A 17,632-nucleotide genomic window follows, 5' to 3' on the forward strand; every position below is an offset into this window, starting at 1 on the left:
GGGTTCGAGCCCCGCATTGGGCTCTGTGCTGACGGTGAGGAGCGTGCTTGGGACTCTGTCTCCCTCTCTCTCTGCTCCTCCCCTGCTCTCTCTCTCTCTTTCTCTGTCAATAAATAAATAAATTAATAAGTAAACATTTAAATACACACAACAAGCGGGAGGGAGAGAGGAGGTAACTCACAGACACTGGAGGGGTCACCCTGATTTGCACCGCCTGACCCATCGGGGATTTATTCTCGTGTCCAGTGTGAGCTACGGATGAAACTCAATTTTACAGCCAAATGATGAACGCAAGGTTTCTCCCCCTTGGCACTGTGGACCGTTGGGGCTGGGTCATCCTCTGGGGTGCGGCCATCCTGGGCATTGCAGGACAATGAGCCGCATCTCTGGCCCCCATTCCCCCCCGCCATGCTCGGAGTAGCCCCTGTTCCCCTCCGTGGGGACAGCCCTTACGACTGCTGGTTGCCCAGAGGGCTGAACCACCCCAGCCGCGGACCCCAGGTCGAGGCACTCTAAGAGCCCAGCAAGGAAATGGGTCTGGAGCGCCAACCGGGGCGGGGACGACTGCCCTCAAGTCTTGTCCCTTCCCCTGGTCTTCTCCTGGCCATCGGGAGAAAGCGATACCTAAGTGGCTGCGGTGTGAGAAGGAGGTTCAGGCATGCCCCCCCCCCCCATCCACCGTGACTCTTCTGAAGCCTGTCTTATGAGACAAAGAAAGGGCTGCTCATACCGTCCAATAAAACCTTTAATATTTAGAAGTTTGGGCGCTTAATTCTGGCACTCCTGGCTCACGGGTAACGCTGCCCCCTCCAGCGGCTGGCAGCCGGCGGTATCCACGGGCGCACCGGTGACGACGATGGGAACCTTGGCCTTCACACAGGTCAGGGACCACGGCAGATGGACCGTGCTGACCAGCTCATAGCGGGTGCTCATGATCTCGCCGTCCCGGGTGCTGCTGCTCACGGACAGCACCTGCGGGAGGTTGAGGGTGCTGACGATCTTGGCGGTGTCGAAGGGCGCGATCTGGGTGTTGGCCTCCTGCCGGAGCAGCTCGCTGCTGTCCTCCCGCGACCGCCGCTCCGCCTTGGGGGTGAAGCCCTCGTACCGCACGTGGGCGTAGAGGGCGAAGACGACCGTCTTGATGCGCTTGCCAGTGTGGTTGCCGATCTCCGCGGTGAAGACAATCCCCTCCCCCGGCGCGAAGGTGTTCTTTTCCATCTGGATCTGGAGGCGGATGGTACCCTGGATGCAGCAATTGTACGAGACTTTCTTCTCAGCCTCCACGAACAGAGGGTTCTGGAATTGGGGAGGACGGGCAACCGTGAGGGGTCACGGCCACGGGATCCGCTCGCCTGCCTAACGTTCCTCCACCATAGCTCCCGCAAGCCTGGAACCGCTGGGACTCTCCTAAGTAGGAGGCCCCGAGGTAGGATCTGGACCCTTGGGGATTTAGCAGCCAAAAGCCTGGCATCGCCTCCCAGCTTCCTTTACTCAATTCCCTTTGCCTTTCTGACTATCAGTTTCCTCCTCTGCAAAAGAAGCCTTTGAAATTAACAAGACCCTGGTTTACCCCCACCTCCATTGCTTACTTGCTGTGTGACCCTGAGTAAGTGGCTTGACTTCTCTGGACCTTGGATTCTTTCTTTCTTTCTTCCTTCCTTCTCTCTTTTTTAATGTTTATTTATTTTTGAGAGGGAGAGAAGACAGAGCGTGAGCAGGGGAGGAGCAGAGAGAGAGGGAGACACAGAATCGGAAGCAGGCTCCAGGTTCCGAGCTGTCAGCACAGAGCCTGACGCGGGGCTCGAACCCATGAACTGTGAGAGCATGACCTGAGCTGAAGCCGGACACTTAACCGACTGAGCCACCCAGGAGCCCCACTTTGTTTCTTCTTTTAATGTTTATTTTTGAGAGAGAGAGAGAGAGAGAGAGCATGCCCATGTGAGCAGGGGAGGGGCACACAGAGAGGGGGACAGAGGATCCCAAGCAGTCTCCGTGCTGACTGCAGAGAGCTCGATGTGGGGCTCGAAGTCACAAACCGTGAGATCATCACCTGAGCTGAGGCAGGTGCTCAACCACCTGAGCCAACCAGTCGCCCCTGGTCATTGGATTTCTAGAAGACAGGAGATGTCTTGCCAGAGACCTAGGGTTTATCCAAGTAGTTCAGACTTTAGGAGAAAATATTCCGGGCTCTGAATTACGAAAAGAAAACTGTAGAGTTGAAATTATGTAACGTGTTTCAATAAATGCCTCAAAAGGCAGCCATTCTATCAACTTAGCTGCTGGGTTGCAGATAAAGTCACACATTATATTTACTGAGTGGCTTGGGTGACGTTTTCCTTTTTATTTGTGAACAATATTCTAAAGGATTCAACGTGATGTGGGGTGGGCTTAGAATAATCGCTCTCCACTTTTGCTGGCTTCCGGTATCTTCTTGCAAAGGAACTTGATACTTTTACAAGTGTGTGTGTGTGTGTGTGTGTGTGTGTGTGTGTGTGTGTGTGTGTTCCCCTTCGGCATACCAAACAGAGAGAGAGAAAAAAAATCGTGCAAAAAATACTTGCAAACGTCCCTCCCACTCCCCATTAGTGACATCGAGTTGGTCGCTTGAAGCTGGCTCTGATGGAAGTATTTTCACCAGGGAAGTTGGTAAGCATTACACATCAGGGCTGCCCTCCTGGTCGCCCCGCTGCCGCGTTCCCACAACCTGCTTCATCAGCGTTTACAAATTCTCCTGATTTGTTCCAGATTGCTGCTCATTTAAGGAATAAAATATCAGGGGGCGCTTGGGTGGCTCAGTCGGTTGAGCACCTGACCCTTGATTTCGGCTCAGGTCACGATTTCACGGTTTGTGGGTTCGTGCCCCGTGTTGGGCTCCGTGCTGAGTGTGGGGCCTGCTTGGAACTCTCTCTCTCTCTCTCTCTCTCTCTCTCTCTCCTGCTTGAGTACACACTCTTTCTCTCTCAAAATAAATTAACAAACTTAAAAAAAAAATTTTTTTTAACGTTCATTTATGTTTGAGACAGGGAGAGACAGAGCATGAGCGGGGGAGGGTCAGAGAGAGGGAGACACAGAATCCAAAGCAGGCTCCAGGCTCCGAGCTGTCAGCACAGAGCCCGACGCGGGGCTCGAACTCACGGACTGCGAGATCATGACCTGAGCCGAAGTCAGCCGCTTAACCGACTGAGCCCCCCAAGCGCCCCTAAATTAACAAACTTAAATAATAAAAAATTTAAAAATATATCAGTGTCGCACAACTATGTGAATGTATTTGATACCAATGGTTAAGTGGTAAATTTTATGTATATTTTACCACAATTTAAAACAAAAAAAATAGGGGTGCCCGGGTGGCTCCGTCGGTTAAGTGTCCGACTTTTGATTTTCGCTCGGGTCCTGATCTCATGGTTCCTGAGTTCGGGCCCCGCATCGGGCTCCACACTGACAGTGTCTCTCTCAAGGTAAACAAATAAACTCCAATAAATAAAATAACAAATAAAACCAAGCTCTAGTTAAGGCCCCCATGGGCCCCTCTCCAATGCCATCCTCCCACCCCTGGCCCTCTTCATCCTGAAATGGGGGGGTTTATCATATCAGCGGATATTTACTTATTTATTTATCTTAATTTTTTTTTATTTAAAAAAATTTTTTTAATGTTTATTTTTTATTTTTGAGACAGAGAGAGACAGAGCATGAACGGGGGAGGGGCAGAGAGAGAGAGGGAGACACAGAATCTGAAGCAGGCTCCAGGCTCTGAGCTGTCAGCACAGAGCCCAATGCAGGGCTCGAACCCACGAACCGTGAGATCATGACCTGAGCCGAAGTCGGACGCCCAACCGACCGAGCCACCCAGGGGCCCCTATCTTAATTTTTTAAAACATTTATTCATTTTTGAGAGAGAGAGAGAGACAGTGTGAATGGGGGAAGGGCAGAGAGAGAACGCGCTGAAGTCGGGCGCTTAACCGACCAAGCTACCCAGGCGCCCCATATCTGCAGATTAAAAAAAACTCAGACACAGAACACCCCACAAAGCAAATATGCAACTGTGAATTAATATCAAGTCAACTCGCTTGTAACCTCCCTCCAAGAAGAAGAAGGAATTTGCTAGTTTTCCCCCAAAGTCCCTCACACTTGCCCAGGCGGCAACCCCACCTGCAAAGGGCAATATCTTGAATTTCACGGTGGTCAGTTTGTTGTACCTACACGTTTGTTCTCCTACGACATACACGGAGGGACCTACGCCACATTATTGTCTCAGAAAAAAGTGTGTAAAGAATCACATAGCGGGGCGCCTGGGCAGTTCAACTGGTTAAGTGTCCAGCTCTTGGTTTCAGCCCAGGTCATGATTTCACGGCTCATGAGTTCAAGGCCCGCACTGGGCTCTGCGCTGAGAGCACACAGCCTGCTTGGGATTCTCTCCCTCCCTCTCCCCTGCGTTCTCTCTCTCTCTCTCTCTCTCTCTCTCTCTGTCTCAAAAATAAATAAATAAACTTAAAAAGTATTTTTTTAGAAAGAATCATGTAACAAGCACAAATGTGTCTTCTAACCAGTGGAAGAAAGGAAACGTTACTGATTTGACTGAAATTGGGTGACTTCTGGGTGCTTTGCCCCATTTTCCCCTCTTCTTTTCCGGACTGGCATCTGTCATTCTCGTATGAAGTTTTCTTTTCTTTTCTTTTTTTTCTTCTCTTCTCTTCTCTTCTCTTCTCTTCTCTTCTCTTCTCTTCTCTTCTCTTCTCTTCTCTTCTCTTCTCTTCCATTTTTTTTAGGCAGGCTTCATACCCAGCACGGGGCTTGAACTCACGACCCTGAAATCAAGACCTGAGCTGATATCAAGAGTCAGATGCTCAACCAGCCGAGCCACCCAGGTGCCCCTCACGTCTCGACTTTCATATTACGTAGAAATGCACCTGCTTGTGGGGGAAGTATACAATCCTGTGTTACATAGTTTAATGCTTTAAATGAATCAAGCCGTCCTCCAGCAGCTGGCTTTTCTAGCTCAGCGTTCGGGGCTCGAGATGCATTTGTATCCACACACCTGTTGTTCTGCTTTGTTTTCACCATGGCCACCGAGCGTGTCGCAAAATAGTTTGTAGTTTATTTCTTCAGGCAGCCCCCCTCTACAAGATGGATGTTTACATAGTTTCTATGTGTTAGGTGTCAGAAAAGGGCTAGAAGGAACATCCAGACATCCGGACGACCTTTCTTCCTGCACTGACGCGGGAGAGTTGCTCTCCGCCACCAACTGGTAACAAATATTTTGGGCTTTGTGGGCCACGTACAGTACCTGTCATATATACTTTCTTCTTCTTCTTTTGTTTTTTAAACCATAACTCATGGTCAAATCGTAGATTTCAGGGGCGCCTGGCTGGCTCCTTTGGAAGAGCGTGTCACAAACACATAGATTTTAATACCGTGACAGAGAACACAACCTGTGTTTGCATCTACGTCTAGGTCTGTGAAAGAGACATCGTGTCATGAACTAATACTTATCCATGACACATGCCTGCTGGTATTTTCTGTTTTACTCTATTCTACTTACTGTATTCCTTTAAAAATGTTCGTCACAGGGGCGCCTGGGGGGCTCAGTCGGTGGAGCGTCCGACTTCGGCTCAGGTCGTGATCTCGCGGTCCGTGAGTTCGAGCTCCGCGTCGGGCTCTGTGCCGACAGCTCAGAGCCTGGAGCCTGCTTCCGATTCTGTGTCTCCCTCTCTCTCTCTGCCCCTCCCCCGCTCACCCTCTGTCTCTGTCTCTCAAAAATAAATGAAAATGTTAAAAAATTGAAAAAATATATTCATCGCAACCTTCTGAATTCATTTTCCCGTTAGGCTTAGTGGACTTACTTTATTCTATTATTTTGCTTCATATAAAAACAAAATTTATAAAACATTAGCTGGTCGTAACCCACCAGATTAATTTTTTTCTGGTAAATTCTGGAGTCTACCTATTCAAAGCTATTATATTCTGTCCAACACATTGATGTTGTAAAAACAAAGCTTGTTACAACCCACCACATTTATATTTTCTGACCTATTTTATTCTATTCTTTCATGTTTTAGTATATATTTGAGGGTTTTTTTTTTTAATTTTTTGAGAGAGAAAGAGAGAGAGCGAGCAGGCAGGGGAGGGGCAGAGAGAGAAACAATCCCAAGCAGGCTCCGCGCTGTCAGTGAAGAGCGTGATGTGGGGCTCAAACTCACGAACTGTGAGATCATGACCTGAGCCAAAATCAAGAGTCAGACACTTAACCCACTGAGCCACCGAGGCGCCCTTATTCTCTCATTAAAAAAAAATTAATTGGGGCTCCTGGGTGGCTCAGTCGGTTGAGCGACCGACTTCGGCTCAGGTCATGATCTCGCAGTCCGTGAGTTCGAGCCCCGCATCGGGCTCTGTGCTGCCAGCTCAGAGCCTGGAGCCTGTTTCAGATTCTGTGTCTCCCTCTGTCTCTGACCCTCCCCAACTCGTGCTCTGTCTCTCTCCGCCTCAGAAATAAATAAACATAAAAAAAAAATTAATCGCCACCCATCAACCATATTTTCTTCATTTCCTATTCTACTTATTTTATTCTCTGTTCTGTTTTCTTCTTCTATTTAAAACACACACACACACACACACACACACACACACACACACACAATGTTTGCAAGCCCCCAAGTTGGCTTTTTTCTAATACTTTCCATTTTGGCCTTATGTATTCTTGCATTTTATACAAATGAACTGGCATCCATCCCATTAAATTGATTTTCCAACCCATGAATGGGCGTCCATCTGAGGTTTGGAAAACACCGGTCCAGATAGGATTGCTTTCCCTTGGAGACCTAGGGCTGACCCCTGACCCCAGGTGACCTCACCTCTACCCTCAGCCTCTGACCCCCTGCCTCCTCCTCCCTCTCCGCCTCCCTCTCCTCCAGGAGGCTAATTGCAGGCAGTTTTATTCTAAATCCCTCCAGTCATTCATTCGAAAATTCCTCGCATGCGTTAGAACCCTGCAGGTGTTAAGGAAGTGGCTGCCCTAACTCAAGGCCAAGCCTGTACCTCTGGCCTGTGGCTGAGAGAGGGGCCAAGAAGTACCAACGATGGCCCAGTGGCCTCCCACGCTAGGTCAGGTAGGGTGGCCAAAGCCCTCTGATACCCAATAATGTTGAGGGTACAAGCCCCACATTGGATTTCCCGGATCTGGGAGTGTCTTAGAGCCCCGCATTCCTTTGGCATAGGTGAGCCTCTGGGGGTGGGGGGTGGGGGGATTCATCCAACCAGTATTTGTTTGCATCGATTTAGTGCCAAGTTCAAGGAAAACCCATAGCAGTTAAGACAAGCCTAGTCCCAGGGCGCCTGGCTGGCTCAGTCAGAGGAGCGTGTGCCTCTTCATCTTGGGATTGTGGGTCCGAGCCCCAGGTTGGGTGTAGAGATTACTTAAATTAAAAAAAAAACAAAACTTAAAAAACCTAAAAAAGAAGTAAGACCAGCCCAGTCCCTGCTCTGGTGGGGGGGAGGGGGACGAACGCATAACTGGCACATTGAAAATGAACCGGGTCATTTCCGATGAGGCCGTGGTGGGATGCAAAATGGCGGGGGGGGGGGGCAGGAGTGAAGGAGAGGTGGGGTGGGGGCTCGCTTAGAGTCAGTGGTTAGGAAATGTCTCTGGGACAAGTTCCTTTTCCAAACGGTACTGACTCCTGGAAGAGGCAACGGGGTCCCATCTTTCAAGACTCTTAAAGGTACAAAGAGTGGAGAGGAGGTGAAGAGATCAGAGCCCTCGAGCCTGGCTAAAGGGAACGGGAAAACAGGGCAGCCACTGTGGAAAAACAGGCTGGCGGTTCCTCAAATGTGAAACAGACTCGTCATCTGACCCAGCAATGCCCCTCGAGGTATCAGGCCAAGAGAAACATGCAAAACTTTGTACGACCTGTGCAGTACCTTGACTCTATGCAGCCGAGAGGTGGAGGAGACAACCCAAGTATCCATCAGTGCAGGAATGGATACACAAAATCGGGTCCCATCTGTGCCCTGGAATATTATTCAGCCGTAAAAAAGGATACATCACAGACGGAGCCGGCACAAAGGCGAGCGGGTGGGAGATAGCTGACACACAAAGGCTCCGGACCCTACGATTCCATTTTCATGGAATGTCCAGCACTGGCAAACCCAGGGAGAGAGGAAGCGGATGGATTAGTGGTTGCCAGGGGCTGGGGGAGGGGATGTGGGGAGTTTGAGGGGTGACAGCTAAGGGATGTGAGATTTCATTCTGGGGTGAATAGAACGTGCTAAAATCGACAGAAGGGCCGGCTGCACAACTTTGTGAACACACTAAAAGTCATTGAATTTGTGCACTGGAGGAGGGCGATTATAAAGTATGTGAAGTGTATCTCAATAAAGCTGTTTTGTTTTGTTTTGTTTAAGTGGAAGGGGAAAATGTCTGCTCCTCCCCCCTCCCCAGCTCCCCTCCCAGGGGGGCAGTGGCTGTTTTGTCAGTTTCTCTGGCCTCCTTCCGGAGAGTCGTTTGCTACACCTGCAAGGAAGTATATTTCACGCTCTCACCACCCGCTGCCGCGGGGCTCGGGGTTCTGAGCTTCTCAGCGCTCACGCCGTCCCGGGACTGACACGTCCTTGTCCGGTCTTTGTTTCTCTTTAACTTTTCCGTAGAGTGTACCTTGGACAGCACCCTGCCGGTCTCATTCTCCTAGCAATGAGCATTTAGGCTGATTCCAAAATTTTTTTTTTTTTTTTTGCCACCAAAACATTGCTGTAGGAGGTCACGTCACGCGTGAAAGAATATCAGTAGGAGAAATTTCTAGAAGGGCAGTGGCTGGGACAAAGTGCATGTTCACTTTCACTTGGATAGATGCAGCTAAAGTGCCCTCTGTTGGGGTTGCGACAGTTTATTCAGTGACTACGTGGCCTCGGAGCAGAGATCCGAAGGATGAGGAGGAAGGAGAGGAAGATCATATCATAGTGTTCCAGGCGGAAGGCACAGCCCGTGCAAAGGCCCTGGGGCAGGCCCAGGCCTGGAGTGTGGGCCGAACATTAAGGAGGCCCATTTGGCTGGAGCAGAGGGAGCAAAGGGGAGGGAGGGCAGAGGGGAGGGCAGGGTAGGGATGGGGCAGGTCACTCAGGGCCTTGTGGGCAGCGGGGACTTTGGCCTTTACCCTGAATGAGATGGGAGACGGGGAGGGCCGTGGGCAGAGGAAGGTCATCACCTGACTGCCTCTGGCTGCTCTGAGGGCAGACTGGGGTCAAGAATCTGCCTGTACCTGGTTGATCCCCATCACTGCTCACTGTACCAGAGTGGTAACCTCTGCCCCGGTGCCCCAGCTCCTGCCCTCACCCTGCCCCCTCTTGTCTATCCTCCCCAAAGCAGCTGAAGGGAATGAAATGACGACCCTCTGCCCACCAGGGCTCCCACCTCCATCAGAGGTGGGCCTTGTGCCCCAGGGCCTTTGCACGGACTGCTCCCTCTGCCCGGAACCCTCTACCCCAGATGTTCACATGGCTTTCCCCCTCTTCTCTTTCAATTCTCTGCTAAAATGTCACCTCCTCAAAAGGGCCTCCCTTGACCAGTCTGGTTAAGACAGTACTGAGTAGTCAGAAAAACCCAGTATTTTCATATCCTCAAAACGCATGTGTGATAACTCCCTTTGCTGCTCGGATCTTGATTTTAGATCTTCCCACTTACTGGGCACCTCCTGGGTGTGCAGACTTTGTGCTGAACACTCTGCGGTCTTCACAGGCACCCGTCAAGGGAAGTAGTTTTCTTCTTCTCATTGTGCAGATCAGGATAGTCAAGTCACGGCTTCGGGAGCCGGGGTGTTTTGTTTTGTTTTGTTTTTTAATATTTATTTTTGAGAGAGAGAGAGGGACAGACAGAGAGCGAGTAGGGGAGGGGTGGAGAGAAAGAGAGAGAGAGAGAGAGAGAGAGAGAGAGAGAGAGAGAGAGAGAATCCTAAGCAGGCTCTGCTCTGTCAGTGCAGAGCCCAAGGCGGAGCCTGAACTCACAAACATTCGAGAGATCCTGACCTGCGCTGAAATCAAGAGTCAGCTGCTCAACCGATCCCCCCCCTGGGGGGGCCCCCTGGGAGGTGTTAATTGCCCAAGGCCACCCAGCTAATAGCATATCTGTCAACGGAATCACAGGCTGGGTCCGACCCAGCACCGACATTTCCAAAGGGAAGGCCAGAGGAGGGCCATAGTTCACTCAGGGCTGACACAGGGGGCAGATGGTCAAGCGGCCTTGAGCTCAGGCCTGATCATCCCAGGGCTGGTCCACCCCTCCAAGCATCTACCCTTCCTGAGACCCTCCAGGACCATCGCAAGAGGTTGGCTGGGCTCCAGGTGATTCTTGTCACACGCATAACAATACTGGAGTTGGCGGCTGGGACAAGATTCTGGGGCACATCCTCCAACCTGCGCCGGGCACTGTGGGAAGTTCGGGATTTACATGAAACATGAAATGGAGGTGGGGGGGGCGGGCTCTGGGATTCCTACCTGGATCTCGAAAACTAAAACGCCAGCCATCTGAGCCACCATGATCTGATAGGAGTCCCCAGGGAAGTTACTTGGCCCAACGTCACTCCACCCACCTTGACTTCTACCTTGACTTCTCTGCACCTGGCCCTCCAGGAACCATCTAGAAAACCTCCTTTGCTTAGCCAGACCAACATCACATGGCCTTTCCTTTTCCAGGGCCAGAGGCCACCCTCTTTCATGCCTCTTTTTGTGGGGGCACCATCTCTGCTGTCTGAGGTCTCAAAGACCCTGGAGAGTCACCGAGCATCCAGACACCTCTTTCACCCGTGGGTCACAGGGAGGTCTCTGCTTAGTCTTGACTTGTTGCAGGGTCAAGGGCATTGGAGACCACTCATTCTCTGTAGCTCCCCTCCCCCCAGCTGTGACAGCCACAAATGTCCCTGGACACCACCCAGTGCCCCTGGGGAGGCAGAATTGTCCGGGTTGAGAGCCCCCGGCCTTGCGCCTGCCCTGGTTTCTGATTCACCTTTTGTGAACTTGGCCTGGGGAACCATCCGTGCCTTTTCCTTCTTCCTGGTGGGGGCCACCTCTGTCCCCTGCCTTCCCACCTCCCCCTGCCTCCCGTGAGCTTTGAGGACAGGTCCGACCCCTGCTCCTCTCCTATCACTACCTGCAGTGCGTTTTCTTGATGGAGGTCTGAAGTCCCTTGAATCAACAAGTACGTTCTCTTCTTTGCTAGAACGTGCTCCCGACCCATGCAGGAGGCTTGCACGAAGTAGGAGACGTGGCCAATTTTGCTGGCGAAGGTAGAAGGAAGCCTGGGAGGTAAGTTGAAATGGAAGTCAAAGGTGTGGCTGCCTGCACTTAACCAATTATCTGAAAGCAAAACACACCAATGCCATCAGAAGGTTCTAGAATCTTTTTTTTTTCCTCCCCCCACTTTTTATTTATTATTTTGGCAAGGGCTTTGTTCTGGGCCTGGCCCGCCCATCCCCGAGCTAGGCTGAGCTCTGTGCTTTTAGGGCTCTGCATGGTCTACAGATCTCAGGCCTAGGCCTCAGCCGGGCTGGAGGGGGATGGCCCCGGGCGGGTGATGTGGCTGGGGTGGGTCACCCCAAGCTACCCACGGGGATGTGCTCACCGCTACTCTGGATCTGCACAATTGGAGGTCCCGCCCTCAGACACGCATTCATTAGTTCAACAAACACATCTTGAGCGCCTACCTGCACCCCCAGTACTGGGCACAACGCTGTGCCTAGAAGGCGCTCGATAAATGTTTGTGAAATAAATGAGTGAATCCACTGAAGGCTTGGGCTCATGCTTTGGAGGGGGAATGCTGGGCGATCAGAAAGGCTGGTATCTGACGCTGGGGGAGGTCTGGGTGCGGACTGTTTGCTTGCAAAAAGTGACACTTATGACGCCCTTCCTGTGTGCCCCACGCTAGTCTAAGCCCTTCGTATACCATTAGGTCACTAAGTCCCCAAAACAATCTTATGAGGCAAGACTTTCTGGCTCCCATTTTCCAGATAGGTTAACTGAGACACGGAGAGGCAACACGGCTGCTGGCCAGTAAGGCCTGGCATGGGGCCGTTCCTGCCCCAGAACCTTCTGTTTCCTTTTTTGAATTAAAAAAATGTTTTTAATGTTCGTTTATTTTTTGAGTGAGAAGTAGAGTGTGAGCGGGGGAGGGGCAGAGAGAGAGAAAGAGACACAGAATCTAAAGCAGGCTCCAGGCTCTGAGCTGTCAGCGCAGAGGCCGATGCGGGGCTCGAACCCACGAACCGCAAGGTCGTGACCTGAGCTGAAGTCGGACGCTTAACTGACCGAGCCATCCGGGCGCCCGCCCCTACCATTCCGACCCCTAGAAATCTGCACAGCTGGTGTCCCTCCCATCACTCAGTAGTCACCTCTTTGAAGGGACCTCTGTGACCTCCCTATCTAAAACTTTTAAAATTCTAGAATGAAACTTTGTCTAGCTGAGCATTGGCCAAGAGTTGTGGAACACCCGGGAACACCCCCGTGAACACATTTTGGAAAGGACATGTAGCTCCACGGCAGCTCAGCCTCCCTGGTGTCTGTCCAGACTTTGGATCTGAACCTTGTGGAGTCGGGGCCAAGTTATTCTTTCCCTAGAATGTCTCCCCTGCCCCTCTCTCTTTCCCGGTGACCATAGGACTCCTTATCTTTGTCTCCTCGGAGTTCACTGCTAGAGGGAGATTTATCTGTAAAATCACAAGAAAGATTTTTTTACTGGCCTCCCAAAGTGGTCATGGGGCTAAGGATAGCATTTTCCAGGGGAACGACTTTGATAGTTCATTTCGAATATCTGGGTCCTGCTCGGCTCTTCCTGTCTTGTTATTTTCGTGTTGTGAGTATCTGATGGTCATTGTTATACATAGCCTCCCTCCTGGGGAGGAACCAGGCCTCTGCCCCTGTCTGGTATCCCTGGGGGTTTGTTGATCAACTAACACATGTGTTTACCTTCCAGACCCAGCTTCCTATCATGGCTAGAGTTGGCCGCTGGCTTGGTCCTTACCCTCTACTGGGAATGTCTTCGTCTTGTGCACATAGTCGGCCTTGTTGTTGCAAATAACATCCCTGCTATAATCACGGGACGCCCCGATTTCTTCATTCCACTCCACGTAACCCCTTCCCACGAGCTCCACCTTCACTATGGGGTTCACCAGGGTGCTGTTCAGTATTAGAACCACCTGCCCTTCTATGCTGGAGCCGGCCGGGTAGACCACATCCTTGGGCAACACTAATTCGATCGACTTCACCACAGACATGGGGGGTTGGGGTGGTGGAGGAACATCCTCGCCCCTCCCCCATGACACTGAGATCCCCGGTTCCTTTGCCGCGGTGAGGTCACCTGTCTGTGACATCATCCAGCCAGGGTTCTGGGAAGGGGCCTCCAGTGGCCGGGAGGGGAGACGAGGCTGTTGTTTGGGGGGGGGGGGTGGGACGGCTTGGGAATTCCAAAGCCCTCACTGGTTGGGGAAATGACAACCTGACCACTTTTTCCTAGGGAATAACAAATGAATACGCAAAAACAGCCACAGACCCTAACATTCCTGCCACGCTGGGAACGGCTGTCATCGTGTCCGGAGGCCAGAGGCCTGGGTGGGAAGAGTTCTCACAACACTCCGGTAAGGTAGACGTCATGAGCTCTGCTTAGAGATGGAGAGGAACGAGGAACGAGCCCCAAGGGATTTTCTGCTCTGTCAGATGGCCCCCATGTGCGGTACGTGCGCTTCTCAGGGTTCATACGCTGGTTAGGCTCACCCGCTTCCATTGCCATTTTAATGGCTATTTACCCCAGTCGGAAAAAAATTATGGATATGGCCAGGGTACGAAGTCTGGCGTGTCCCGATCGAAGATGCTTAGAGTGTTGTGTGCTCCACTTTGCACGAACACCCTCTCACCCATCTGACACTTCCCTTTACACCCGTGTCTCCCCCATCGAATGGGAAAGTCCCTCCAGGGCGGGAGGAACTTGGTGCCCACCCACGTCGGCTTGGCTCCAGACCTGGTTCAGACAAGAGGGGTGTCAGTAAAAGTTTGTCGAGCGACTTAATGACCTTCAAGAATATATGATTTTGCAAAAAAGGAGACCGAGGCCTTGCGCCCCCCTAACGGTTTTCTTGGTGCCTGATCTGCGCGTGGGCTGATGCCTGAGTGGGAGGGCCGCTGGAGCACGAGAGGCACCAGGAAATGTCCGTTCTGCAGACTCCGGCAGGCCTCATTCATGGTCTTCGCTGTGTCTTGCTTTATTTTACACGATGTCTTCTGTAGACGTTGCCGTCTTGTCTCCTAAGCGGTTTGTCAGCTCTTGGAGATGCTCGGCTAAAATCAAGGTGTTCTGGGATTCTGGGGGAGACTCTTGCCCTATTCCTTGCCTGTTGACCTCATCATTCCAACCTCTCCTTCCCCGGTCACTTCTCCTCTGACTTGGCCCCTTCTGCCACTCTCTTTCACTTATTAGGACCCTTGCGATGATTTGGGGCCAGCCTGCGCAATCTAGAATAACCTCCCTCACCTAAAGGCCTTTAATGTAATTTAATCTGCAAACTTCCTTTTGGCATGGAAGCCACCGTATTCACCGGCTCCAGGGATATCTTTGTGGGGGACATGATTCTGTCTGCCACCTGGGGACACAACAGCAGAAGGGACTCTGCTCACTGCCTTCCCGTGCCGCTCAAGACACGAAGACCAAAGTCCTCCTGGTGGCCCTTGAGGCCCCAGGTGACACCTCTCTGACCTCATCCCTTCTCTGCCCAGCTACGCTGGCCTCTTGGCTACGCTCCCCCCCACCTTTCTAAGCCTTTTCCCGCCTCTGAGCTTGGCCGTGCCTCCTCGACCCATCTGTCCTTGGTTTCTATCTCAGATCGCAGCTCAAATGTCATCTGTTCAGAGAGGCCACCTCTCCACCTCAACCGGAATGTCCTCCCTGCCCACTCCCACATGCCTCTCCAGCCACTGTCCTGGCTTTGCTGCAAATAGAATCTGAAATGATTAGCTTGCTTTATTTATTTATTTATTTGTTGCCCGTCTCTCCAGACAAGAATTTACCCGTCTGGAGACCACCAACGGGGGTCGGCCTTGCCCATTGTTGGGCCCCCCAGCTCTGAACACCGTGTCCAGGCGCTTTGTAGGTGCCCAGCATGGGTCACTGTGTGCCCGCCAAGACTGGCCAGAGCAGAGCAGGCAGGGCGGAGGGGGCAGGGCAGTCCTGCCCGCCTGGACAGCCGGAGAAGGCGGGAAAACGAGGCGGGAAAACCCAGCAAACAAGCCCTGCGGGTGGGGAGCTCCAGCAGGCCCTGACGCCAGGAAATAGAGCTTGGGGCGATCAGGCTGGCCATCGGGGTGCAGGCGGTCTCCAGAGGGGCCCCAACATCCCACTGCGGTGTTTAAACATTGATTCCGGCCTTCCTTGCCCTACTGTCAGTGAGTGCCCGTGCCCGGGGAGACGGGCTGTGGGAAAGGAATTAAAAGGTCAGGGGGTCTTTACCCGGGGTCCCTCCCTAGGGCTCCTGAGGGACGCACGTAGTTAGGGGGGCCCAGCTCCCGCCACCGGGCCGGGTTGCACACTGGGCGCGCCCAGCAGAGCGCGCAGGGCTGGGCGGGGCCGTGGCCGGCTGGGCGGAGTGGGGCTGGATCGGGGAGGGGGCGCCCCCCACCCCCTTTCTCGCTTCCCGCCACTGCAGCGGCCAATCACCAGGCAGGCGCCCGCCCCTGGCGCGGCCTCCCGCGGCCCCGCAACTCCCAAACGCCGAGTTTTCGCGGGAAAAAAAATCAGAGCAGCTGGCAGCGCGGCGGGCAGTGGTGGCCGTCCAGGGCGCTCCGGGTTACGGGCAGGTCGGCGCGGGGTCCGGGGCCACACACGCGTCTCCATCGCCATCCCCAGCCGGGCCAGGCGCGCAAGCAGGAGAGCGGATCGGGGCGGCCGGAGAGGTGAGCCTCCGGACCGATCGGGGTGCCAGCCCGGGCCGGGGGGTGGGGGGAAGGGCTCGGTGCACCGGGCGCGGAGACTTTGGAAAACTTTCCCGAGCGGCCCGGGGACGTGCGGCCAGCACGGGCGCACGCGTGCCCCGCGGCGTGGCTGCTGTGCACGCCGTCTCGGGCTCTGCCCCCGCCCCGCCGGCCCTCGGGAGTCGTCCTTGGCAGCCCGGGCGCTGCCCGGGGCTAGGGGAACGTCCCCAGAGCCCCGCGGGGGTCGCGCCCGCTGGGTGGGGGAGGGCCTGGTGAGCCGCAGGGGAGGATGTCAGGCTCCGCGCCTGCGCGCGGGGCGCCCCGCGATTCAATTGTCGCGCCCGAGCCCGATTTCGCGCGCCCTTAGTTCCCCGGGCGCGCCTGGGCCAATGGGGAGCGAGCGGGGCGGGGCAGCCGGGCGCGGCGGAGCCAATGAGCGAGGCAGCTCAAGTGAAGGGGGGCGGGACTTGGCGCGCGGGGCCCCTCGGCCGGTCCCGGCGGTGGGGGTGGGCGTGGGCTAGTTGGCGTGGCCCGAGCGGACGGGCGGGAGAATAAGAGAGGCTCAGAGTCCGTGGGTCGGAGTGCCGGGAGCGCGAGACTGCCCGCGGGGCCGCGGTGGGGCCGAGGTGAGTCGCGCGGCGCGCGCGGGGGCGGCCGGGACGGGGCGGCCGGTTGCCATGGCCACCGCGGGGCCGGCCGCGTCGCGCGCACGCGCGCGGGCGGGGGGGGGGGGCGCGCGCGCCAGGGGTCGGGGGCTCGGGGGTTTGGGCGTGGGGGGGATCGTCCCCCTTGGGTCACACTTAGTTGAGTTACTGGGACTTCTGAAGTTCCAACCCGCGCCGGACTTTTGGGTTTTCCCCTTGCGTCAGTATTAATTCAGAGAATGAATGAATGAATGAATGAATGAATGAATGAATGAACGAAGAAATAAACGAACGAACCTGGCCCCTCACCGTTCGGCCGTGTCCTCCTTCCTGCTCCGGACATGATTGTCTTCCCTGTGTGAAAGGCGGAGTGGGTTGGAGTGAGTGGTCCGAGACGCCGATTGCCTTCCCCTAATTTACTCTCCCTCCTCACCTCTCCGCCCTTGCTGGTCATTAATGCATTAATTCCTTCACTTCCTCTGCCGGGCCCTGGTCAGCTGTGGCTAGTTCGGGGACTCACGCGCCGGGAGGGCGTTCGAGGAGTTTCCTAGTGTCCTCAGGGTGGACAAAGGCCAAGGTGACCTGAGAATGGCACGGTCTGGTGGTGGCGGCAGCAACGGAACTGACCTAGGGGTCCCGCTCTCTCCCCCTCAGCAGCAGCAGACGCCATGTGGATCCAGGTTCGCACCATGGACGGCAAGGTGGCCCACACTGTGGACTCGCTGTCCAGGCTGACCAAGGTGGAGGAGCTGAGGAGGAAGATCCAGGGGCTGTTCCACGTGGAGCCAGGCCTGCAGAGGCTTTTCTACAGGGGCAAGCAGGTAAACCCGCCCCGCCGGCTGCCGCCCGCCCAGCACCTTTGTTCTTGCCTGGTCCAGGCGTAGCACATATACTCTCCCCGCCCCTCGTCCGGTCCCGCTTCACGTCTCCACAGAAACCTCAAATGCCTGAGCCAGGAACAAAGGCTCCACTCGCAGATCGACATACCGGGCAGGAAGCTGGCACTCCAGTCCGTAGCGTTTGGGCTTTTAACTCTGCCTGCCCGGTTTTTTCAAGCT

The 17,632-nt window shown here is 54.0% G+C and overlaps 2 protein-coding genes across 16 annotated transcripts in view; one reads left to right on the forward strand and one right to left on the reverse strand.

Annotated features, from left to right (window-relative positions):
• Positions 1 to 727: 727 nt before the first annotated feature.
• On the reverse strand, positions 728 to 17,235 carry ARRDC5 (arrestin domain containing 5). 3 transcript variants are annotated; one of them, XM_019816027.3, is made up of 3 exons: positions 16,884 to 17,235; positions 11,129 to 11,334; positions 728 to 1,296 (listed from the first exon to the last, which is right to left on the reverse strand). In XM_019816027.3, the coding sequence occupies exons 1-3, from the start codon at positions 17,026 to 17,028 to the stop codon at positions 769 to 771; spliced, it is 879 nt and encodes a 292-aa protein (XP_019671586.3). In that variant the 5' UTR covers positions 17,029 to 17,235; the 3' UTR covers positions 728 to 768. The 3 variants fall into 3 exon arrangements, with proteins under 3 accessions (XP_019671586.3, XP_019671582.3, XP_003981807.6); XM_019816023.3 differs by having other exon boundaries at positions 16,872 to 17,235; XM_003981758.6 differs by lacking the exon at positions 16,884 to 17,235 and adding an exon at positions 12,995 to 13,448.
• The window catches only part of LOC101091764 (E3 ubiquitin-protein ligase UHRF1), a 177,686-nt gene continuing 173,539 nt past the window's right edge, over positions 13,486 to 17,632 (forward strand). For 12 of the 13 annotated variants that reach the window (XM_045044228.1, XM_045044236.1, XM_045044232.1 and 9 more), the window contains exons 1-2: positions 13,486 to 13,702; positions 17,229 to 17,395. In XM_045044228.1, the coding sequence (XP_044900163.1) occupies positions 13,639 to 13,702; positions 17,229 to 17,395 (231 nt within the window). In that variant the 5' untranslated portion in view covers positions 13,486 to 13,638. The remainder of the gene's footprint in view (positions 13,703 to 17,228; positions 17,396 to 17,632) is intronic. The other variant, XM_045044230.1, reaches the window with a different exon arrangement.

This window comes from Felis catus, chromosome A2 (genome assembly GCF_018350175.1).
Source record: "Felis catus isolate Fca126 chromosome A2, F.catus_Fca126_mat1.0, whole genome shotgun sequence".
Classification (NCBI taxonomy): domain Eukaryota; kingdom Metazoa; phylum Chordata; class Mammalia; order Carnivora; family Felidae; genus Felis; species Felis catus.

What these genes read in the sequence shown, in the direction of transcription:
- ARRDC5 (XM_003981758.6), bottom strand. Translation starts at nt 13,346, where the DNA reads ATGATGTCACAGACAGGTGACCTCACCGCGGCAAAGGAACCGGGGATC. An exon ending in GAAGACATTCCCAGTAGAGG is followed by an intron (nt 11,335 to 12,994) that starts GTAAGGACCAAG and finishes TTTTGCTTTCAG; the next exon opens with ATAATTGGTTAAGTGCAGGC. An exon ending in ATCAAGAAAACGCACTGCAG is followed by an intron (nt 1,297 to 11,128) that starts GTAGTGATAGGA and finishes CCCCAATTCCAG; the next exon opens with AACCCTCTGTTCGTGGAGGC.